The following is a 19,312-nucleotide window of genomic DNA, read 5'->3' as shown; positions in this document are numbered from 1 at the left end:
GGTGGTTTGATCATTAACAATTATACATCTAATAGAGGTTTAGTGTACAAAACATAAAGAAGTACTAAAAACTGGTCATCAAAAAAAGAAGCAACCCATTTAAAAATGATGTGGAGGACTAAGCAGAGAATTCTCAAAAGATGAAATGGAAATGACTGAGATATCTTAAAAAATGTTCTACATTCTTAGTCATCCGGAAAATGAAAATGAGAACTCCTTTGAAATTTCATTTTATATGATTCAGAACAGCCCAAATCAATAAAATATCTAAAAATTATTATATATTTTTGTTTATTTTTGTGTACATGTATGAATGCATGCAACATATGTGTTTGGTAAATGCACAATCATAATGTGCACGTGGATCTTAGAGAATAACTTGCAGGAGTCAATTCCTTCCTTACACAATGTGATTTTCAGGGATATAAATGAGGTTCTAGACTTGGAGGAAAGTGGGTTTGCATACTGAGCGAGTTACTGGTCCAGGTACCATTTTACATATGGTAGGAAACTGTTTTGAAAACAATTTCTACATTAATATTTCTAAATTTTTACATTTTCTGAGATTACACAAGAATAAATGTGCTTACTTTGGGATTTTTTTCTTTTGCATTATGCTCAAAAAATCTGAAGAATGAAAATGTTGTTAAAGAGGTAATACCTTGTTCTAAATTTTACAAATGTTGACACAAAGGAAATCCAGATTTATACTAAAACATATGATCAATTTGTCGAAGTATTATTTCAGTAAAGTATAGTAACAGCAGTCTTAGATATGTACTTTATCAGAAATCTAGTCATTTCTACTAATTCTATACACACAAACCCTAAACAAAGGATATGTTATTCAAGTGACGTAATTGAAGTTAAAAGATTTCTTATGGCGATTTTCATGTCTTTGTTCCTTAAACTGTAGATAAAGGGGTTTATCATTTGAGGAAACACAGAATACATCACTGAAGCCACTGCAGAATTTTTTGGTAAGGCACTCAGTGCAGAGCTGATACATACCATAGAACCAGCCCCATAAAATAAGGAAACCACTGACAAGTGAGTCCCACAGGTAGAAAAGGCTTTGCACTTTCCCTCCAGTGATGCTATTCTCAAGACTGTAGACACAATGTGATAATAAGAATAAATGATTCCACAAAGAGGAACACCACCAAGTACACAAGTTGCAACAAAGAGCATGATGTGATCAATGAGGGTGTCAGAACAGGACAGCTTGATGACCTGAACAAGTTCACAGAAGAAGTGGGGGATTTCCAGATTTGTGCAGAAGGACAGCCGCTGCACCATCAAAGTGTGCATCAAGGCACCAATAACACTAATGAACAGAGAAATCAGTGAGAGCAGAACACATAGGTTAGGTTTCATAATGATAGTATACCTCAAAGGGTAACAAATAGCTACGTAGCGGTCATAGGCCATCACCGCAAGGAGAAAATTTTCAAAGTATGCAAAAACAAGAGCAAAGAAGAGCTGTGTGAGGCAGGCTGTGTAGGTGATGCTCTGATCATTTGCTTGGATGTTCACCAGCATCTTGATGACTGTGACTGTGCTGCAACAGATGTCATTAAAGGACAAGTTAGAGAGGAAGAAGTACATGGGCGTATGGAGGTGGGACTCGAAGCTTATAACTAGAATTATGAGCAGGTTTCCCAGGATGGTGACCAAGATTATGAACAAGAAGAGGCTGAAGATGAGCGACTGGAGTTCTGGGTCATCTGTAAATCCCAGAAGAAGGAATTGTAACACAAATGTTAGGTTTTTGGGCTCCATGTTGCTTGTCAAACTTTAGGAAAAATGGGACAAATTGAATTCTAATTAATTAATTTTTAATGAGGAAAACCAATATTACAGTGTACCTGAAGAAAAATAAAAATTATGTCAATCATTATTGTCTTACTGAATGTCAGTTGTTGATGAGAATGAATAGTTAGCATTTTAACAGATATCTTAACAAATATTTTATATTTCCTTTTTGTTGATTAATTTTTTCTTTGACAACTTTATTCATCTATATAATGTATTCTGGTCACTTTTACCCCACTATACCTCCCTCCTATCCTGTCACACACTGACTCATTCCACTCTGTCCCTGTTCCATGTTCATGTCTTTTTGTTTGTTTGTTTGTTTGATGAGCCACCCAGTTTAACCAAAGCCATCTGTGTGTCCTCGGTTTGTAAACCCAGTGAGTTCACCAGTTGGGCTACAGATGAAATTGGGTCTTGGCTATAAAATTTCAATGTCCACCCTACAGACCCACTTGATTCACTACCTAAAGGTTTCACAATCTTCCTAAACACTACTATCACAGGAAATCAAGTTTAACATTTTTGAGCATATGGGAGGCATTCCATCTGCATGGTATGGCGCATTTATTAAAATAAGAGGAAAGTCTCAGTGTGTTTTTTTGCTTCTAAATCCTTGAGATAAATTCTCTTCTGTTTTTATGATACAGCACTACAAGATATCTGGACCAGGACTTTATGGGAGCATTTCATGTTCTACCTTCTGTCTCCTATTTTCTATCCTAGGATTATACATGTTTGCACTTCTTTTTCCAGCTTTTATACTGGGTTTGATATTATCCCACCTATGTTCTAAATGCTTTTGACCATGTTCTATGCATAGGACTTCTCTGTGATTCTAGTTTAAAATATTTTTCACAGCTAGATACAAAATCGCCAGTTTGAAGATCACAACTATGGCTTTCTAACTTTTCAGTTTTCTGCCCAGATCCCCCATATGTCTTCACAAAGGTAAGTACAGGCCACACAGAGTAAGAACACTGTAATTTTTTGTAAGTGTCTTGTTTACTCCATATTTTATTTGTTACTTGATTTATCCTCAGTATTTCAAACTATGATCATACAATGGCAAAACCAATTATGAAGAATCTGGCCAACAGTTCATGTTCCAATACAGCATAAAATATGATCTTACAAGGATATAAAATTATCACAGTGACAGAAGTAGGAAAGGCCACATGTATATACACAATGAACATACCCATACCCATCTATACCCGAATGACAAACTATTCTTGGAATAGATTTGGCTGATTCTGTTGATGAACATATCCAACATTTCAGAAATTTTGGAAAAAAATTATGACTAACTTACCCAATATGTGATAGTTTACTATAGAAAGTTTTGAAAGCTAGCATACTAAGTAGCCCAAACTTTTGCTTTCATCATCAAAGATATTAATAATAAAAATTATTTAGGACAGCTATCATATTTGAGAAGGAACATATTTCTTTTTTGTCAGAAAATGGCCTGGATTCTTTGAAGACAGGTAACATATATCTAGTAGAATGGAAGAAAGGTGAATATTTGTCACATTAAAAAATGACACTGTATCAATAAAATGTCAGGATCCTCACAGTAGACCTGCCTCTCAAAGTCTTTCACATACTATTTCTTCACTGATTCCCTGAGATAGATTTGGTATAAAAGACCCGATTGTATGTCAAATCATTAAATCATTACTTGGATGGCTTCATGAAGAATGATCTTCAGCATCCCACACAATAGGAAAAACAAACAGCACTTATATCTTACTCACACAGGAAAGAATCAGGGGCTCCTGGAAGAAATAAAATCTGTAGAGGAAAGTGAGACTATTCTTCGTTGACTTTGCAGAACTTTTAAGGGGAAATTTCACTGACTGACACCTATAGTCTCAAGATCCATGACAGTTTAATAGCCAAAGCTTTTTAATAGGCAGTAAATAATAATTTCAGTAAGATCCCAAGAGTGTAGGTCCTTAAAGACCAACTTTGTAGATGGAAGAAATTCCGTGTACCTGGTATCCTGACCCATGAGGCCTTATTTACCGTCATTATATTTTCTGTCACTTTGATTTCATAGACCTGACAAACATAACAAACTAAAATTTTAGTTAATTCAAACACCCTATTTTAACTATATCAATATATTTAGTTAAGAGTCCTATTTGAATTTCATATTTGAATATATATTTTAATGTGATGCTTATGTCACTTTCATGTCCATCTCACTAAGATTGCAGGGCAGTGTTCTACTTTGATCAGTTTGTACGATATTTTATGTACATTTTTAGGACTGACTAAACCTTGTGATGTTGCCTGGCTAAGACTGTTTCCCCTGCTTGCAACACTCTTCTAGTTGTGTATAGATTTTAGTCTATGGTAGAAGCTCTGCATTGTTTGAGAGAGCCAAAGAATATATGGGAGGAATAAAAGGGAAGAAAGAGAAGAGGAGGAATTATATATTATAATTTCAAAAATATAAAATGTATGCCTCTTTTGGATAAACCATAGAATGCATTATTGCAGTGTTTCTGTTTTGGTTGGCAAATGAAAAACTAACAGCAGATAACTTTGTAGGAGGAATCTGAAGCTGACACATTGATGATGGGCAAGGGAATGCATCTTAACCAACTACTCAGTTATTCTTATTTCTTAGATTATATTTAGACTGCAACCTCATTGTAGGACCCAGAAGATGACTTAGGGGTCACTGGGGCTCTTTGTCACTCCACTCTTTCCATTATGAATTTATTGAAGAAATATTCTTTTTCTTCTTCAATTATTAACTTATCTCTTTTAACTGAATTTTTATGGACATGAGGCAGAACTTGTCTTATTGGTGCAGAAGCTGTTACCACAAATCTGGTAAGATAAACTAAATAAACTGAGAAAAATGTCTATTAAAGACACTCGGCCTACTATTCGGCAATAGGAAGGACATCCTTATGTGGAAATCATTTTAGCTTATATATACCAAATAACTAGACAATTAAGTTTTTACTCAGTTTGATCTTTCTGGCCATCAACACTACTAACACATTGCATATCAATTCTGAAAATCTTAAATTGCTAAAGTCTTAATTTTTTTCTGGAGATACCAATCCCCAGAATGCCATGTTTCATGTATACCCTGGCCCTGCTGATGATCAAGGCAGGAGGTTGTTGAACGTATTAATATTTGTTTAACTTAAGTTTCTTGTCAGTTTTACAGCCAAGACATTAAAATATACACATGAAAGCATGCTAATGCTGAACTGACAGTACAAAGGAAGAAAGTGACATTATACAAAAGATTTTCTTTGTAAACATTAATTTTTTTTCCATGGAGGATAGCTAAATACTAAGGGATTATTGGAATTAGGTGCTGTGCAGATAACAAAACTAACAGACAGTTTCAACGGGTTAAAGAAGGATTATCATTATTTAGGTAATATAGGTTGTTTTGATGATTAACATAATGGACTTCCATCTGAAAATAGAGGACACACTGTATGGATGAGTTTCTATATCATTCTAAATTGAAGTATCAGTTGCTGTGACCTGTGTTATTGTTCTAACATTCAACATTCTCCTCTATTCTAGAGTAAATGACAACATGACATTTGATGTGGGAAATCCTTCTGTATATGTGCTGCTTTTATTGGTTAATAAATAAAGAAACCACTTTGGCCTGTGATAGGGCAGAGTAGACCTAGGTGAGAAAACTAAACTAAATGCTGGGAGAAAGAAGGTGGAGTCAGGAAAAGCCATGTCACTGCCTGGGACATACACGTTGGAACCTTGCCAGTAAGACACAGCCACATGGCAATACAAAGATGAAAAGAAATTGGTTAATTTAAGATATATGAGCTATCTAGCATTACACTTAAGTTATTGGCCAAACAGTAATTTAAATATTATAGTTTCTGTGTGATTATTTCGTGGTGTGGTTGGCTGGGGAATGAATAAGTGGCCTCTCCCAACAGCCATTCCATGGGAGATTCAGGAAACAAGAAAGAAGGAGCTCAAACAGATAAAAAAGTGGTTAAGTATAGTGGGATGATGTCTCAAAAATCAAACATTATCAACCTGTGGGTTGCAACTCCTTTGTGGGCTAGACAACTATATCACTGACTTAGCATGTAAAAAATCCAGTATATCAGATATTTATATTACTATTCATAACAGTAGCAAAATTACTCTTATGGAGTAGCAATGAAAATAATTTTATGGTTGGAGGTCATCACAACATGAGAAACTGTATTAAACATCAGAGAATTAGACTCCATTCTATAGCATGATGCCCCTTACGTGTTCTCAAAGCCAGCCTATATGGAAACAGTTCATTTTTTAATGATTACAGTGTTTCCCAAGAACAGTGAAAGTCCAGATGAAGCACCCAAAACCATACATTTCCCTCTGGTTTAATTTTATAAAGGCCTGAAGATGCTTCAGCCTATAGTCACTTCTATGTTTACACCAATGCTGCCTAGAGCCATACAAATTAGGAATGTGATGAACAGCTGTTGAATTTTGGTCCTGTAAGTAACTGTAATAAAATGGCATGTATGTTGTAAATCTGGACTTTCTGGAATATTGATTTCTATACTTAGTGTGGATTGATATTGTTTTTATGTCCATTTAGAAAAGTCTTAAAATGCTATCTTACTGACCTGTGCATATTACTAAACATTATTAGACACACAGGCATTAATAACTTAATGTAAAAACCATTTGACATTAAATTGCATTTTTATATTTTAAAATTCAATTAATCTCAAGCCACTAGCTCATGCTCTGCTTCTGTAAACTGAGAAAAATTATCTTCATTTCTAAACCAACTTATCTAATATCAGGAACCTGAACATAAAATCCAAATAAGGTAACAAAGTAAAGATAAAAATAAATAATACTTTGATTTTTTTTTCTGATTTTTTTGATTTTTTAGGAGGAAATGTTCGAGGATGCAGATTGAAGCAGTGCCTACCCAATCCATTCCTCATCTGTTTCTGTTTAGAACAGGGCAAGCTTCCCATGGGTACCAAAAAAGCATGTCATAGCAAGTAACAGTAGGACTCATATCCTCCCCTTGTTGTAAATCTGAGCAAGGTAACCCAGTAGGAGGAATAGGTTCCCAAAGGTCAGTCAAAACATTAGGGACAGCACCTGCTCTGTCTAATAGGAGTACCACAGGGTAGACCAAGCTACACAAATGTCACCCATATGTAGAGGGACTAGGTTGGTTCCACACAGGCTTCCTAGCTGTCCATTCATTCTCTGTGTGCTCCTTTGAGCCCATGTTAATTGTTTCTCTGGGTTTCCTTGTGATGTCATTGACCCTCATTGGATCATACTATCCTTCCTCCCTCTCTTCAGCAGGATTTCTCAAGCTCAGTCCAATGCATGACTGTTGGTCTCTGAATCTGTTTCTATCAGTTACTGGATGAAGACTCTCTGATAACAATTAGTGTAGTCACCAATTTATGGAGATAGCAGACTATCATTAGGTATCAATACATTGAAATTTTTCTCAGTTGTGTTTGGTTCTATACTAGGTCTCTCACCATCCAGGTTTTAGGTTCTGGCACTCCTGGCAGTACCAGGAGTTGGCTCACTCTTAATGGTATGGGTTTTGGACTAGACTAATAATCTGGAGGTATTACCATCCTTAATTTCAAATTCTACTACAGATGTATAATAATAAATACAGAATGGTACTGGCATAAAAACAAACAAGAGAGGATCAATAAAATAGAACTGAAGTTTCAGACATAAATCCACACATCTATGGACACCTGATTTTTTAAAGGAAACAAAAAAGTATACAATAGAAAAAGAAAGCATTTTCAATAAATGGTGCTGCATAGCTGGATGTTACCACATATCTATCACACTGTACAACACTCAAGTCCAAGTGGATCAAGGACTTTAACATAGATTAATTTACACTGAACCTAACAGAAGAGAAAGTGGGAAATAGCCTTGATTGGTGCAGAAGCAACAGTTGCTTCATTGGCACAGAAGCAACTTTCTGAATAGAACACTAGTAGCACAGATACTAAAATCTAAACAGAGAATTCTCAACAGAAGAATTTAAAGTGACAGAGATACACTTAAAGAAATTTTCAACATACTTAGTCATCAGGGAAATGCAAATCAAAATAACTCTAGATTTCATGTTTCACCTGGCAGAATGGCTAAGACGAAAACCACAAATGACTGCTTATGCTGAAGAGAATGTGGAACCAGGTGAACACTGCCCCACAGCTGGTGGGAGCAGCTGGTGGTGCTTTCTCAGAAAATTGGAATTGATCTACCTCAAGACTCAACTCTACCACTTTTGTACATATATCCAAAGGATACTCAATCAAGCTGCTTTTTACAGAATCCAGGACCACCAACTCCAGGATGGCATGACTCATAATGGGTCAGGCCCTCCCCTGTCAATCACTAGTTAAGAAAATGCCCTACTACCAGATGTTATGAAAGCATTTTCTTTTCTTTTATTCCGTATTTTGAAGTTGAAATGGAGGCATTTTCCAAACTGATTATCCTTCTTTTTAAGTTGACATAAAACTAGCCAGCACACAAGGCTAAGGAGCAGGAGTAATTAAATTAACCAGTTTGTAAAGGAAAGGTTTAAGATGACTGTAGCTTATAAGGTGACAAATGACTGCATATCAGTCATAGGCTATCACAGCAAAAGTGTTTTCTAAGGAAGCAAATTCCAAAATAAAGCAGACTGATTGAGACAACCTGCGTAAGTGATGCTCTTATCCTGTGTCTGCATCACAGTTTACTAGCATCTTTTGAATAGTGGTTGAGCTTATATCGATGTCTATCAGTAAAAGATTAGAGAGAAAAAAATATGTAGGAGTATGGAGATGAGTCATCACTAGTAGCCAGAATCATGAGTAAGTTTCCAAAGATGGTGATGGTGGTAGACATATTATGTCTAGATAAATTAAAGTTATACTTTGTAGCTGCAAAGAATTTACTATCTAAACAATAACTCCAGAAAAAACTGGTTCTGAATTGTGTTCTAAAATATGGGTCTTGCATATATAAGTGTGAAGAATGATTATAAAAGTTTAGTATTTTATTGTAAATTTTTTGAAGGTCTTCACTTTTTTTTTTTAATCTTATGTACAAAAGACTGGCATTGACCTTTTCCATTGGGTAGAGTCTTGAAGAATCCATTCAAGGTCGCTTAGTCCAACTTAATGAAGCCAATGTCCTTTGCGTACTGCCGGGAACACTGGCGGCACATGTTCAGCCCGTATTTCCGGATCAGACCTTGGTGGTTTGAGCAGATGCAGCAGGAGCAGGATCCCTGGCCTTCCGCGGGTGACTCCAGTAGAGCTGATGGTGACCCATGCTGCCTCACTGATGGCCGACGAGCCAAAAGGCTTTATTGTAAATTTTTAAACACATAGTTTTTTTTTCAAAATCACTACTTTTTATGTAAATTTTAGATTTGTGAGAAGATGGTCACTTATTTTTTTTCTCTTGAGGGGATAGGGTTTATTTAGCTTGTGGATTACAATTTATCACTGAGAGAAATCAGGGTAGGAACTCAAGGCAGGAAACTGGAGGCAGGATCTGGAGCAGTATCTCCCGGGGTGTTGCTTACTAAGTTTCTCCCAGAGACTTGCTCATCCTGCTTTCTTGTATATCCCATGATGACTTGCCCAGGAGTAGCACTACTCATGATAGACTGCACTTCCATGTGATTTATCAAGCAACGTTTCACAGACTTGCCTACAGATCAGTCTGATGGAGGCAATTCTTTAGTTAAGGTTTTTTTTTTTTTTAAGGTGGCTATAGTTTGTGTCAAGCTGACAAAATCTAACCAGCATGTTCTATTATTATATTTTTGGAAGGCCTCACTCTGGAAGGTATGCCAATCTTAGAAAGTACATATATAAAACATTTTATGAAACAATTGCCCATGAATTTTCTAATCCATTTCAATCATCTCAGTTTTCTTTAGTTTGGAGTGACCTGCAATCTTTCAAAGACGACTTCCCATCCCTCTACTGTCACTTGTTACTTCAAATATTTAGTGTTTTGGCATAATTCAAGGAAAGCCACCAATATAATGAAAATAGGACAAAAAGGAATCCCAGCAGCAGAGCACATGTTTAGCAAATGCAAAGGGTCATGAGTGCTGGGTCCCTTAATTGGAAGAAAAAAGATAAACAGCAACAAAAACAAGTCCTGGGATGATGATAAAGTGGCAGACATCAATATCTGTTAGTGTTGTTGAAGAATGTCACTGTGAATCACAAAAATAAATACAAAACAGTTCTTTCTGTTTTTTTTCTGGGTTTCACATTTTTGTTCCTGATATAATTAGAAAAAAATATGACTGGAAAAAAGCCTAGGAAGGAAAATTGTAGAGTAAAAGTAGTCTAATAAAACATCACTTCCTATCTTATTTTCTTTTCTCCCTATGATCATTTACATTGACACTTGGAAGTGAGTTTCTCAGGGATTAGAGATCATTATTAGAAGCTAGAGAGGTAGGTGAGGATATAATCCTATATTGCTTTTGCAGCAGATCCAGATTCAGTTCCCAGTACCCACATCAAAAGGCTTACAAAGTCAATAACTCCAGGGGATCAGCCATCTCTTAGCCATTATGGGCACCAGCATACATCTGCCTACACTTGGTACCCATTAACTCATGTCACCTCCCATACATACACATAAATACTTAGCCCCTTGGCCAAGGTCATCCATGACAATTTTGGCATTGTGAAAGGACTCATGACCATAGTCCACATCACCACTGCCACACTGAAGATTGTGGATAGCCCCTCTGTGTAGCTGTGGTGTGATGGCTGTTAGACTGCCCAGAACATCATCACTGCATAAAGTGGTGCTGCCAAGGCTGTGTACAAAATGATCTTAGAGCTGAATGGGAAGCTCCAGGCATGGCCTTCCATGTTCCTACCCCCAATGTGTCCGTTGTAGATCTGACACACCTTCTGGAAAAAGCTGCCAAGTATAAAGACATCAATAAGGTGCTAAAACAGGCATCTGAAAGCTCACTAAAGGGCATCCTGGGCTTCACCGAGTACCAGGTTGTCTCCTGTGACGTTAACAGTGATGCCCACTCTTCCATCTTTGATGCTGGGGCTGGCATAGTTCTCAATGAAAACTTGGTAAATCTCATTTCCTGGTATGATGATTTCAGCAACAGCAACATGGGGGTGGACCTCATGGTCTACATGGCCTCAAAGTAGTAAGAAGCCAATCCTGGACTACCCATATCAGCAAGGACACAGAACAAGAGAGAAGACTTTGGATGCTGAGCAGTCATTGTCCTAACTCAACTCCTATTCCTGAGTGTCTCCCTCAAAATTTCCATCCCAAACCTCCAGAATAACACGAGGGACTTAGAGAGCTGTACACCCTTGAATAACATCAATAAAGTCTACTGTACCCACCAAGAAAATAATTGTCTGCTTTTGATTTAAATTTGGTATATGATACCTATCCAGAAAATTGTACATTTCTTTTAGATTAAAGATTTTGAAGTACAACCTGACAAATCTCTGCATTTTCTGTGTCTGTTTTTATGTTCTCCTTTTCATTTCTGACTTTGATAATTTGGATATTCCCTCTATGTCTTTTGGTTAGTCTGGATAAGTTTTATGTATCTTGTTGATTTTCTCAAAGAATTAGCTCTTTGTTTCATTGGTTCTCTGTACTGTTCTTTTGGTTTCTATTTTAGTGATTTCGGACCTAAGTTTGATTATTTCCTGTTGTCTACTACTCCTGGTAAATCTGGTTCTTTTTTTAATTTTTAATTTTTTTCCATTCAAAAATTTAAACTTCCTCCCCTCCTCCAGTCCCCTCTTGCTCCCCCACTCTCCCTCCTCCCTCCCCCTTCCTCCTTTAGAGAGGACAGGGAATCCTGCCCTGTGGGAAGTCCAAGGTCCTACCACCTACATCCAGGCCTAGGAAGCTTTGCTTCCAAATAGACTAGGGTCCCCAAAAGCCAGTACATGCAGTAGAAACAAGTCCCAGTGCCTTTATCAATGGCTTCTCAGTCAGCCCGCATTGTCAGCCACATTCAGAGAGTCCAGTTTGATCGCATGCTCATTTAGTCTGGGTCCTGCTGGATTTGATGAGCTCCCATTAGAACAGGTACACTGTCTCAGTGGGTGGACAAACCCCTTGCAGTCCAGACTTCCTTGCTCATCTGCTCCCTCCTTCTGCTCTTCAACTGGAACTTTGGAGCTCAGTCCATTCGAGATACTCATCAGTGTGATAGTGGGGCAAGGCCAGTTCAGGCACCCTCTGCTCTGCCGCCCAAGGATCTAGCTGGGGACATCCCCATGGACACCTGATCCCCCCTAGAACCAAGTCTCTTGCCAACCGTAAAATGGCTCCCTTAATGTAGATATCTTCTTCCCTGCTTCTATATCTGCCCTTCCTCCATCTCCACCCTCCCACTACCCCAAGCTCTCTCCAGTCTTTCCTTTCTCCCTTCTCTTTCTCCCTCTCCCCTTCCCCAAAATCTACCCCCACTTCTTCCCCCACTCCCATGCTCCCAACTTTTGCCCTGCAATCTTGTTTGCTTCCAATTTCCAGGAGGATATATATATGTTTTTCTTTGGGTTCACCTTGTTATTTGGCTTCTCTAGGCTTACGAACTATAGACTTACCGTCCTTTGTTTATGGCTAGAGTCCACTAATGAGTGAGTACACACCATATTCATCTTTATGGGTCTGGGTTATCTCACTCAGGATAGTGTTTTCTATTTCTATCCATTTGCATGCAAAATTCAAAATATCATTATCTCCAATTTGATTCTATAAATCCCCATGTCTGTTTTTAAGCAAATACCAAGCTATTTTTACTACAGTAGCTTTACAGTAAAGCTTGAAGTCAGGGATGGTGATAGCTTTGGAAGTTTCCTTATTGTGCAGAATTGTTTAGGCTATACTGTTTTTTTTTCCCATATGAAGTTGAGTATTGTTCTTTTGAGGTCCCTGAATAATTGTATTGAGATTTTGATGGGGATTTCAATGAATCTGTAGATTGCTTTAGGGAAGATTGCTATTTTTACTATGTTGATCCTACCAATCTAAGATCATTGGAGATCTTTCCATTTTTTGAAATCTTCTTCAATTTCTTTATTAAAAATTTGAGAGGAGTATTGGCACAAAATGTTAAAATGGATTTAAAGAATATCAAAATTCTTAAATGTCCTTTTTAATATTAGTGATATGGAGACTTGAACAAATCTATTCAATTAAGGGTGAATTATAACCAAATCTACTACTTTTGATTAATTTTATAATTCAATCAAAATCTCAAATGATTATAATATTTTAGATACATCCCACTATTGTAATAAATAATTAATATTAAATACATTATAATAAAACTGGAGATGATATTAGTAAATCTCCCAACAAGTTACAATGTTTGTATGTTTTTAGCAATCAATATTAAGGTATCTTATATCTTAATCTTCTATGAACAATATAAAAACTACAGTAAAAATTCTGGAAACATTGATGAAACTTGAATAGATAAATTACTGGGCTTTTACATTTTTATATCACACATATATATTTGTTACAGTCATATATGTTGGATACACTTCATAGTGTACAAATTATGTCAGACTAATGGTATGAAGCAAACATATAGAAAGATAGTAAGATTGGAAATTAATATAAAGGTCATATATTACATGCTCAAAGCATGTGACCTGGAAGGAAGTGTAAAAGTGACTTTTGAATACCGGAAGGCAGGCTTTTGGAATCATAAAGTAGGTAATACGAATTTCACTCTCATACATTCTCTGAGGATGTGCACTCATGGGGTGAAAATATTAGAACAAATATGTGTCTAATGAAGTGCTTTGAATTTTAAATTGCCCAGGGACATGGTAGGAGGCAGTCTGTGATGATCTCTTGTGTAAAGCTTGATGAGGTACAAATTCTTCATGATCAGGACTTTACTCATAAAGCTGATTTTCATTTCCCAAGGACACACACTCAGAGACATCTGAAACTGGATTACAGGTTGACTATTTCACTGAAAGTGAGGTTCTGGAGGTCTGAACTTTGGGACTCTTGCTTGTGCAACAAGTGCTTTAAACATTGAAACTATCTCCAAACTTCAGGGGTAGTATTCTAGTGACATTTTAAATGTGACTGCTGTTTCTGATGCAAACTTTTCTCACCAATCACCACCTCCATTAAATTAATTAATATCATGCAAAAGAGAAACCAAACAGCATTTCCAGGATTCCTTCTTCTGGGATTGACAGATGACCCAGGACTGCAGCCTGTCGTGGTCTGCTTGTTCTTTTTCATGTATCTGGTCACTGTCCTCGGAAACCTACTCATAATCTTGATTTCCAGATTAGACTCACATCTTCACACCCCCATGTACTTATTTCTCTCCAACCTGTCTTTAAATGACATCTGTTTTAGCACAAGCACAATCCCAAAGATGCTGGTAAACATACAAGAAAATAGTCAGAGCATCACATACAGAAGCTGCCTCACTCAAATGAGCTTTGTTTTAATTTTTGGTGGTATGGAAAACTGTCTCCTTGCAGTAATGGCTTATGACCGCTATGTGGCTATTTGTCACCCCCTGAGGTACACAGTCATCATGGAGCCCTGGTTATGTGTTGTTCTGGTTATATTGTCCCTGCTAATTACTGTTGTGGATTCTTTGATGCACAGCCTGATGGTGCTACGATTGTCATTCTGCATACACCTGGAAATACCAAGTTTCTTCTGTGAACTTCCCAAGATCCTCAAGCTGGCCTGTTCTGATACTCTCATTGATAATCTCCTGATTTATATTTCATCCTGCTTATTTGTTGGTGTTCCTATCTCTGGAATAATTTTTTCTTATGTTCACATCATTTCCTCTGTTTTGAGAATGTCATCATCAGAAGGAAAGTATAAAGCCTTTTCTACCTGTGGGTCTCATTTGTTGGTTGTGTCCTTGTTCTATGGGACAGGCTTTGGGGTATATATTACATCTGCTATTATGGACTCATCCAGGAAGACTGCAGTGGCTTCTGTGATGTATTCTGTGGTCCCTCAGATGCTGAACCCCTTTATTTATAGTCTAAGGAACAGGGATATGAAGGAAGCCTTGAGGAAATTCTTTCACAGGATGGCTTCTTTATAATGATATTTCACTTATTTGGACTTCAACTTCTAGAGTAAGTGAATTGATGCAATATCTATTGAATTAGAATACCTAATCTTCTCATATTGTCTGCTTCTAATAGTAAAACATAAACGTTATGTATTAATTGTGTCAGAACTTCACAATTATGTTATTTTCTGTGGGTAAATTACATGATTTTAGGTGTTTTACATAGTTTATATTCCTGAGTTTCACAAAAGAAGAATCTGAACCAGAGATTGTTGTTTAAGGAAATTTTGCTGTAGGGTAGTCACAGTATTGGATGTACAGGAGATGAAATAGTTAGGAAACTATTAAACAATATTAATATATAATTTAAATGTGGACAGTAGTTTTTACCAAACTGCATAACTGGGTCCATGAAGACCACATCTAACTCTTAGTACAATGTGAAGCAATGAGTTGGACATTCATTTCCTGTCAAACTGTTACTGTGACATATTTGTCACAGTGCATATGTCCATGAGGTAAACATCACTCAGCATATATGATACCATTGTATAGATATTTGACTTATTGGTATAATATTTGTTGTTTGGGATGATTGTGAGAAAGTTATCACTCATCAGTGATGGTATCTTCAGACCTAACAGCACAGAGGTCCGAATATCAATGAAGAACAATGAATAGAGTTGTTTTTCATTATAAGTATTTTTATGGAGGAGAATATGTTTGAAGAAACTTGGGGTTTCATAAGTCCTTCATAAAACTTCTTTTATTCCAGATATGAGGAATAGTGTACAAATTCAAGGGCAATTTCTGGTCAAGTTAGAAGAGACAAAACATTAAGTGTCCTTCCTCGGGCCTATTAAATGACTTTCCTGTATTTCAACTAGACTTAATACCATTAGTAGATTGAATACTAGTCCTCAAAATATTAACCAATTTCAGGACAGTGAGATGTCTCAGTTGACAGATGTGCTTACTGCTATACCCAATGACCTTATTTACCCCCTAGGTTCCATATTATGGAAAGAGAGAACTCCTATAATTTGTTCTCTGAGTTCCATTTACAAGTTATAACTTGTGGGTGTATACAAATACACAGACACAGTAATAAATAATTAAATAAATAAATGTGATGTAAACAATTCTTGTCTTACTGGTAGAGGGATAGAACTTCCTCATGCAAGTTGTTCTTTGACTGCTACACAGATGCCTTGTACGTGTGTGCCTATACATACCACTGCAAACACACTACAATAAAAAAACAAGTCTGAAGACATAATTTAACTGAATCTTGTGAGAGTAATGATACTCTATATAATTTATGGTTTTATGAGCAAATGAATGTTTTTCAGAAAGAAGACCAATTTTTTTAGAATAATTTATCTTAAGAAAATTAATGTAGCTATAATTTTACTTATGATTGTATCTTCTGAGAAGTAAGGGACTGTTACTTTTTTCATATGTGTTTTATGGGCCTATACCCTACACTTTTCCTCTTAATGTTATTCTTTTGATTTCTAGTTACATGACATAAAAGAGTTTTGGAAAAGTACTTCCCAAAGAATAATATGCATCTCATGATTTTGCTTTGCCAGTTATGTGTTAGAAAGTAGAAAATAATTATGAAGATATAAAGCTATGCTATTTGATTTTATTCTTAGCACTTGGCACAATTTGTAAATAGGTTAGTACTCAATGAAAATTGGACTGAGAGGGTAAATTACAGGGAAGATGTTGAAGATCAAGAATGGAGGCATAGAAAATTAAAATAAAACATTTTCTAACTTATTTTCTAATTTATTTCTAACTTATCTAAATATAAAATATTTTCTAATGAAGAAATTCCTAAATTTTAAAATGTATTGGAGGATTTGGTAGATCATAGAAATTGCAGGATTGTTGATGTTTATTTTTGAGCTGATTTTCATTTGGTTGTAGTTTGGGGTTCAAAAACTGATATTCTTACAAGTCCTTAGATAATTCTATTACTTCTGCGGAACTAGAGAATGTGCAGCTTGATGCTTATTTTTCTTAATCTCCACTCTTCCATTAGGTTCAAGAAATAGTGTGAAACTGTGAAATTCAGAAACCAAACAGCTATTGCAGTATTCCTTTCTGAGGGACTGACAGATCATCTAAAAATAAACACCCTTTTTTTGGGTGTCTGTTTCTACCTAGATACTTGTTTTTTACACTAGGAGTAATATACTTACTACCATTCTGGCTGTGTGATTTGTTTGTTGCCTCTGCATTAATTTCCAAAATCTTCTACTGGTTAATTTAATCTCCTCCAGAAAAATGAGTGAATACTCAAGATAAAATAAGTAAAATATCCAAGATCAAATGAGTAAAAACCACAAGATGAGATCATCTTTTTCTAGGATGCCTCACCTAGATCTTAAAAGAACTTTAAATTGAGAATTTGGTACATGTCTATAATGTGTTTGTAGAAATTCTACTTCTATATCTTCTCCTCGAATTTCTTCCCTTTCTCTCCAAACACGACTTATTTTCATTTCCGTTAGTTATTTTGTTTGTTTCTTTTTATCACATCCACTTACTGATGTCAACATGATTATGTAGTACCATCTACTGGAACATTGAAAGCCCAATAGGGACTTCATCTCCAAAGTTAAGGTACTTTCTTCCCCTAGCAACTACCATAGCTAAAGATGGTATTTAATGAATCATCTTCCCATCCATCCTAGGAATTTCTCTGATTTGATTTTCTCTGGATATTATGCATGCAATAAGAGCCACTAAGTAGAGTTGCCAAGATATTTATTGTGATTTCTTTTATTTTGATATCATAATTATATAATTTCTCTTTCTGTTTCCCCTGCAAACTCTCTTTTATGCCTCCTTAATATATTTCAAACCCATTGCCTCTTTTTACAGTAACTGTTGCTAAATTCATATATGTATGTATATATATATATACATACATGAATCTACATGTATGTTCTTAAATATTATTGTAGTCATGTTGATGAGACTTTATGGGTGTAGTTTCTGACATTACTAGAAGACACAATCTCCCAGCAAACTTCTTGGTTCTATGATTCATAAATTTTCTTCCCCCTTTTCTGCAATGTTCACTGAGCCCTGGGTGTGGGAGTGATTTGCATAAGTATCCTTCGAATTGCTTACATATTTTTATTAGTTGCTTAACTTGTTTAAAAATATCCCCTTACAGAATTGGTCTATGACTACTGTTTGATCATCTGGCATATACTAGCGTACACAGAAACCACAAGACCTTGATTCTGTTTCCTGATATTCCAGTCACTCTTTACATTTGCCTTTGGTATGCATCCCTTCACAGTCTTAGCCTTGAGGTGTTCAGCTTCTCTGACTTGGAATGTAACACAATTAATTTCATTGTATATATTACTGATTAAATTGGTGTTTTTATGCTTTAAAATTAAATTATGCAGTTTTCAGAAATCTCATGTAACTGTACATCATCATCTAAAGCAAAAAAAGCCCAATGCATAATAACAAGTATTTTGTAGTTTTAGTCATAAGTATAATCTAGTTTAAAAGAAAAAAAGAAAAATATGAAAGTAGAAGGGAGTATATTCATCTCTCTTATGTCTCTATCCAATAATGCATGGACAAAGAAACCTAGAGGAGGAACTGTTTATTTTGACTAAATTTTAGGATCTTTCCATATGTTGTGATAAGAAAGGCAAAATGAGTTTCTCAGTCCATTATAGTAGAAGTATCTGGCAAAAGTCCTCCATATAACTGTGAAACAAAAGCAGAGGGGCTATTTAATTAGAAGCCAGACAACTTTTAAAGGCTCACAGAACTGAAGAAAGCTGCGGATGACTATAAGAATCAGTAGGCTTTGTGTATACAGAAGTATGGTTGCACAGGTGAATTCACAGTGGTTGAGTCAGTAGGAACAAGACCTGTGCAGACATAGCCTATACAAAATTCCAGTATGGAGAGGAAACAGAACCAAAGCATCATTCTTTTTTTTTTTATAGGCCAAGCCAGTTTCTTTATTCATTAACCAAAAAAGCAACACATAGACAGAAGAGCCTTCCACACCATTACCCCTTTTCTGTTTAAACAAAAAGGAAGGTTTTAACTTTAGCACAGTAAAACTATATATAACAAAACAGGCACCAAACAAGAATTATAGCACAATATTTATATCTACTTTATCTTGTATCATAACTAAGGAAAACTTTAACTATAAATTTTCCAACTCCATCAAAGACTCCAGGAGGATATAATATTACCTATGTAATCAGGAAGTACATTATAAGCAACTTCCAAAACTCTAAAATTGACAGAAACTTCTTGCTGCCTGGACAGTCACCCAAAGTTCTTCTGTAATGTTGGGGCATCCATCTTCAGTCTACTGTCACA

The 19,312-nt window shown here is 36.0% G+C and overlaps 2 protein-coding genes and 2 pseudogenes across 2 annotated transcripts; 2 read left to right on the top strand and 2 right to left on the bottom strand.

The window, feature by feature from the left end:
- Window positions 1-843: 843 nt before the first annotated feature.
- LOC121451816 (olfactory receptor 7G2-like) lies at window positions 844-1,782 on the bottom strand. Its single transcript, XM_041657579.1, has one exon. It carries the CDS (start codon window positions 1,780-1,782, stop codon window positions 844-846), a length of 939 nt encoding a protein of 312 aa, XP_041513513.1.
- A 7,207-nt stretch (window positions 1,783-8,989) lies between these two features.
- On the bottom strand, window positions 8,990-9,156 carry LOC121451999 (annotated as a pseudogene).
- A 1,347-nt stretch (window positions 9,157-10,503) lies between these two features.
- Window positions 10,504-11,030, top strand: LOC121451858 (annotated as a pseudogene).
- Window positions 11,031-14,020: 2,990 nt separating this feature from the next.
- On the top strand, window positions 14,021-14,959 carry LOC121451735 (olfactory receptor 7G2-like). Its single transcript, XM_041657474.1, has one exon. It carries the CDS (start codon window positions 14,024-14,026, stop codon window positions 14,957-14,959), a length of 936 nt encoding a protein of 311 aa, XP_041513408.1. The 5' UTR covers window positions 14,021-14,023.
- Window positions 14,960-19,312: the final 4,353 nt, after the last annotated feature.

This window comes from Microtus oregoni, unplaced genomic scaffold (assembly GCF_018167655.1).
Source record: "Microtus oregoni isolate MIOR12 unplaced genomic scaffold, Mior012 000008F_ref0000371, whole genome shotgun sequence".
NCBI lineage: Eukaryota > Metazoa > Chordata > Mammalia > Rodentia > Cricetidae > Microtus > Microtus oregoni.
This window is presented reverse-complemented; position numbering and strand designations above follow the sequence as displayed.

Excerpts from the sequence above, each read along its gene's own strand:
- LOC121451816 (XM_041657579.1), bottom strand. The coding sequence starts at position 1,782 with ATGGAGCCCAAAAACCTAACATTTGTGTTACAATTCCTTCTTCTGGGA.
- LOC121451735 (XM_041657474.1), top strand. The coding sequence starts at position 14,024 with ATGCAAAAGAGAAACCAAACAGCATTTCCAGGATTCCTTCTTCTGGGA.